Source organism: Symsagittifera roscoffensis, unplaced genomic scaffold (assembly GCF_963678635.1).
Source record: "Symsagittifera roscoffensis unplaced genomic scaffold, txSymRosc1.1 SCAFFOLD_359, whole genome shotgun sequence".
Classification (NCBI taxonomy): Eukaryota; Metazoa; Xenacoelomorpha; order Acoela; family Convolutidae; genus Symsagittifera; species Symsagittifera roscoffensis.
In genome coordinates this window covers 16,298-22,380 of record NW_026970731.1, presented here as the reverse complement: position 1 = coordinate 22,380, position 6,083 = coordinate 16,298, and the positions used below count along the sequence as shown (strand labels likewise).

General features: G+C 33.1%; 1 protein-coding gene across 1 annotated transcript; it reads right to left on the bottom strand.

Annotated features, from left to right (window-relative positions):
• Positions 1-443: 443 nt before the first annotated feature.
• On the bottom strand, positions 444-2,345 carry LOC134855932 (uncharacterized; the record flags this gene model as incomplete). The annotated part of the gene is made up of 2 exons (XM_063872314.1): positions 2,191-2,345; positions 444-733 (listed from the first exon to the last, which is right to left on the bottom strand). Coding segments are annotated over exons 1-2 (442 nt in total), but the record flags the coding sequence as incomplete, so codon positions are not given.
• Between the last annotated feature and the right edge of the window lie 3,738 nt (positions 2,346-6,083).

The following is a 6,083-nucleotide window of genomic DNA, read 5'->3' as shown; positions in this document are numbered from 1 at the left end:
CAAGTGAACTATCTCGTCCCTTTTTTGATAAATCACTTGGTCTGAACCTATTCTGTCCCTTTTTTGACATTTTCATAAAATAAACGACATTGTAAGCATTCCAACGGAGCATTAATGTTGGTTTAGGATGATAAATTTGAGGCTCGTGGATTTTCAAACTGTAAATCAAATGCCCGAAGAAGAAGATTGAAAAAAAAAATATTTTGTCAAAATCAGTTCCAAAATTTTGTCTACCTTTTTTGTCTACCTTGATATTGATAACCAACAAAAGAAAAATAAACGTCTCATCTTTTTAACAAACGCCCGAATAAAGCCAAACCCCACACCCGACCCTCGAAGGGAAAACAATACACTACCAACGTGCATGGGATCAATCTAACCGTTGAGCTTTTGAAAATTTACGTGGTCTAAGAAAATATAAAGTATTGTAAAAAAAAACGTACTGTGGCTATAGATCGAGAGTGCCTGGGAAGTTCCGCAGAGAACCACAAAGATGACTGATATACTCGCAGACAAGTTCCGAAGTTCAGTCAGCTGCTCATTCTGATGACTCATAGATCCCTTCACCGACATAGTTCGTCTTCCGTTGGCAGTCGCAGTCGGTGTGTCAACTCTCTGTCTTGTGTGAACAGCTTCTAGTGTGTTGCCGTTGGTTGATCGGACTGAAGTGTTATTCTGGTCACTTGTTTCCGGAATAGCAATGCTCTGTATTTGATTCAGTCGCTGGGTGTATCTAAAGATGACTCAATATCGGTGTGTAGTGCATGTAAACATCTTTAAAGAAAACGAATCACAGCTGAGAAGGCGTTCGTATTATGTTACCAAAAACAGACGGTGAGTTTTTTTGATGCGGCCTAATTGGGCAAAAAACTCATATTTCATATTTGGTGACTGGTTATATATTATTCCCAAAATCTTCGTTGACATGGCGATTAGATATCCTGAAATCAACTCTCAAATCACAAATAAAAAAGGTCGTGTTTATTGGAATCGCGGCAATTTTCCAACTGCATTTTTGGTGAGGAAATGGAAACCCGGGTTGACAAAACTGCCTATCATACAGTTTCATACTTTTAAGAAATTGCTTATTATACTACTTCATACTTTTTCATAAACCAAAAAATAGTATGAAAGCAATTTTTGCCAGATTTTGGAAATAAATAACAAGCTTTTTGCCATACTTTTAATCACAAAAATTTTAGGAAAATTGCATAAAAATTTTTCGAAAATTGATACTAGCAATTGTACGAAAAGCGTTTTTTTCTATCAATAAAAATTATGACAAGCTTTTCTTACAGAATTGATAATACAAAATCTTCTGTTTTAAAACTTTATGTTTCATTCAAAGGACACTAAACAAGGATTTCTGCCATCAGAAAACACAGAAGAGTGTAAAAGGCTGTTACCACGCAGTTAAACTGCAATTGCTGATATTAGCCTAGCCTTATAAGTTAACGTTAACAATTTTACACAGATTAAGATACCAAAAACGTAACTTTTTGTATATGGCTAGAAAATTCGTTGGTTGAGAAAAGAGGCTTGTTTTTTAGCATAAAAAAAAACTGGGTTTATAAACACTTGCTTGTGATTTTTGAGTTTTATGGGTAAAAAACTCAACCTGGACTTCGTTATAGAAACACAAAGTCAAAATTTGCACGCAATTTTGTTTTCGTTAAATGTATATTCGAGCGCAGAAGCAAAATAAGCAACGAAAAAGGGATTTAAAAAATGTTATCTTAAATTTGTATTTCTTCTATGGAAAAATGCATATCATACAACTTTCAATTTCTTTTGTTGCCAAAATTGCCTTCATGTAGCGAAAACTGCAATTAAATTGTTTTGTTTGAGTTTTAAACCAGTTTAAGGTAATTTTCGAAAATACTCTCGATTGAAAAAACGCTTGTCATTCAATTTTCCTCAATGAAAGTTGTACGATAAGCATTTTTCCATAAAGTCTATTTATGAAATTAAATAATTGGTGTATTTTGGTGTTTTTCCTGTATGGACGTCAACCCGGGGAAGAACCATCACCAGTGAACCAAGAACCCACTCTTTTTATTCTGTTGCTCAAAATCAATTTTTGTGTTTACATATCTTTATATTCAACATTCTCGTCGTCTTTATTGATGTGTTTCAACAAACTGAAATATAAGAATGCAATTAATTTGTTTTTATTGACATAATGTCTACCTGCGTTGCTGAAGCTTGATTTCGTAGATGATGACGGCGGTGCATGCTGTAACGATTGCAATGGACATCCCTGATCCCAAAATGACAGACCCATACAGCAGAACTGAGTAATATGTTCCCTGCTTCACGCCACAGTTCGCTGAGTTTATCATTGAGTGTCTGAAAAGAAATTCATCATGCAATCTAGATCAAGATAACACCAACTAAAAGTCGTAATGGGGAGGGGTATGGAACCTGATCTAAACTATATTTTATGATTGGATAAATTAAATGTTTTACCAATGTAAAGTATTTAATATTAACCAATCATGATCCATCTAACTAACAACCCACTTATTTGTAAGTGCTGAAGTTACTTGTAATTTCAGCACCAGAGAGATTTGAATTTAACTTAGAAATTAGTTGGACTCTCCCGAGCACTTCAGCAGCCGCAATATACCAGTATACCCTAGATCTATTGAGCCTAGCAGAGACTAGTTAAACAACCTGAGACTAGATAGTATAAGAGTAAGATTAGGATCGGTATTAGACTAAGAAGTTGCACGAATCTATCCGGCCGAAAATAAGATAGCGTGACGAGCAGACGGTGTACCCTATCCGAAATTACTCTATGAGTTATACACCCCAGTCCTAACTCATCTGGTGCGACCATAAGTCTCGAACAAGACCTTACTAGATTAGAATTAACCAAAATTAGATTAGAAATTAGACAAAAACATTTACAAAATGTTATACGACAATAATTTAATTGAAATGTCTCTCCGACTCAATAGATCAGAGCCAATATTCCGAACCATAATAGAACTACCCGGAATTGGAAGAAGACATCGAACCAAAGACGACATACGACAAAGTAGAAACTTGCCGTATAGTTATATGATAGTTCGGCAAAAGCCAGAACAAACTTTTATATTTCGAATACTACTTGCAATGAATTTAGATTTCCATTTGCAAACATAAAACCTTGAAGTAAATCTTCAAAATCATTTCAGGCGCTAAACAAATTAATATTATACAATAACGATTGATAAAAAGATCTAAGATCGTTTTCCTAAAATTCTGCAGTATTATACAAAACATGTTTGAAGAATGTTTATTGGAAAATAAAAATAAAAATTAGTAGCATGACAATAAATGGTCAGTAATCATAAATCATCCTGTTGTTCCAGCTTCATCACCTAAAACATAACAGCAATCATAAACCCACTAATATCATCAAAACACTAAATCTTTCCTTTACACAAATTTAAAACTTTATTAAAATTTAAAGTCACTTAATTTAAAATCAGATCATCAAGGCTTATCCTTGGATCTTAAATCATTTTCTACTTAATTAAATTTTAAATTTGATCATCAAGGCTTATCCTTGGATCAAACAGAACAACTTTGTTCTCCCCCACCCACTTAATTAGTGTCTAACGACCTCAAACGTCGATTCACTACCCAACCCTTTCTAAAAACCCAAGACTAATAGAAATTTTTAAACAAAACTAATCATTCAAATTAGGATAAACAGTGAAGAACTTCGGTTATTCATCCTTCACTTGACCCCTCCTCTTACCAGACCCAGGATAAATCTTAGACTTAGTAAGTTTAAAATAGTATCTAACGAACTACTCGCGTTCTAATTATACCTGAACCTTGTGGATCGATTTACTATTCTCCAACCCTTGAACACAATCACTACCCCTAAGTAAGATTAAGTAAGTTAACACCTTAGCTTATACTAGTCACGAGAAAGTAAAAATCATTCTTCGGAATCGATATACTTTTCTCTCCAACCCTGAACAACTAGACCCAGGTTAAGCTAACCAAAAAATCGTAAGAACTAACAGTTTAAGTCAATAGAAATCATTTAACAACCTTTTGCATCCGTCATTCTAAACCTTATGTCATTTAAAAACCTAGGAAATAAACAAACAATCATTTTACACAATTGTGAAATAGATAACAAAAAATACGACCTTGTAATCACACCTCATACACAAACAATTGGATACATTCGAACAAAACGACAAACACTAAAGAGAAAAATAATAACTAAACAAAGACAAATAACACGAAAAAGATTTTCAAAAAATCGAAACGCATTTTCAGAATCAGAAACCAACAGTTTAGACGAACTTTACAAACTAAAAGAATCAATAGATAAAAATTGCCCACAACACGATCAATTATATTTTTCTGACTCAGAAACAACTTCAAATTCATCACAAAGAGGAAAAAGAAGAATAAAAAAGCAGTATAAACACAAACCAGTACATCTATACAATTGGAATCAACCAATTCGACACATTAATAATTACATATTAACAGTCATCGAACGAAAAAATGAGTTCAACGCACACCCCAGGTGACGAAACTCCAGATGATGATGAAATCTTTCCTTTTATAGTAGATGCAGATACTGATAGAGGACAACACATATTTTGTCAAAATTTACTCGTAAATTTATTTGAACCCGGAATCAGTCCATGTAAAACAGAGTTCCCCGATGTAAAAATCAAAAGACAAATCATAGATCACTATCTAAAAGATATATGCAACATAACACAACAGTATGGAATCTACTCTATAGAATTCACTTCCCCAAACCATAATAATAGAAAATATACAATTCAAACAGACGACCTTGATTTAGAATTTTCAAAAGTTTTTTCAGAATATATAAAAAGCATCCAATATCATAACTCACAAAGAGCAAACTCCATATTCACCAATGAAGTTTTCGCAATAATATATAGTTATATTTCGATATTAGAAAACGAAATCCCAATAACAAATGTCTCACCGACAGAAACATCTAAACATTTAAGAGTACGACATGAAATCACACTACTCTCTAGTTATTTAAACATCATTAAAGAAAATTTCACGAAAGACGACGTTTCACAACATACCAAACACGATTTACAAAAAATTTTAGCATGGTTCATAATAGATTATTTTACACACAATATTGATTTAATTGCACAAGCAAGAAAAAATTTTAGACCCCAAAATTCGAACGATGATACCGCTATCACAGAACAATCAGATTATGTTTGGGACCCCGAATGGTCTCATTCCGCATTTATAAACTTTCCACAATCAATCTCAAGTCAAGCAATAGGTACAATATCTTACATAAGAGATTATGTAAGAGTAATACCATTAACAATTGATGCAACACCATTAAACTATAATACATTTTTACCCGATACACAAAATAATAGTTTAAACTCTACAGTCATACACAATGAAAACCTCAATGGAACTAGGAATCTTACTCAACAAGATATCCAGACACCATCACACTTCATAAATGAAGAAATTGTACACACAACAACTACACAACAAAGTATTTCACCAATACGCCCAAATTTAACAACACCAAGAAATACAAATCCTTCACAAACACAGGTAACCTTACAATCAACCGTTAAACCTTCGGTTGCCCCTAAATATTCACATATGGATTACCAAACATACAAACCCATGACAATACCATCAAAAACACGCAAAACATTCACTAGAAACAACTTTGCAGACCATAATTATAATTATACACATCCATCAAAAACAAATTATCAACCACAAAGAAATTTTAATCAATATACAAAACCTCGAAACTGGGATAACCCAACGGCCCAATATAATTCCACAAATTTTCAACCAAATCCTCCACAGGATCGCAGTGGAAATTACCCATTTTTTCAACAAAATAAAAATAAAAAACAAACATCTTATCAAATGGATTATTTATCCTCAGATGAAGATTTCTTACAACCAGATATATTTGCACCAAATACTCAAGAATATCGTAGACAAGGAATACAGAAAACACGTACAAATCATAGAAATTTTTCTCCACAATCAATAGATGCACAATATCAACAACCAATTCAACAACA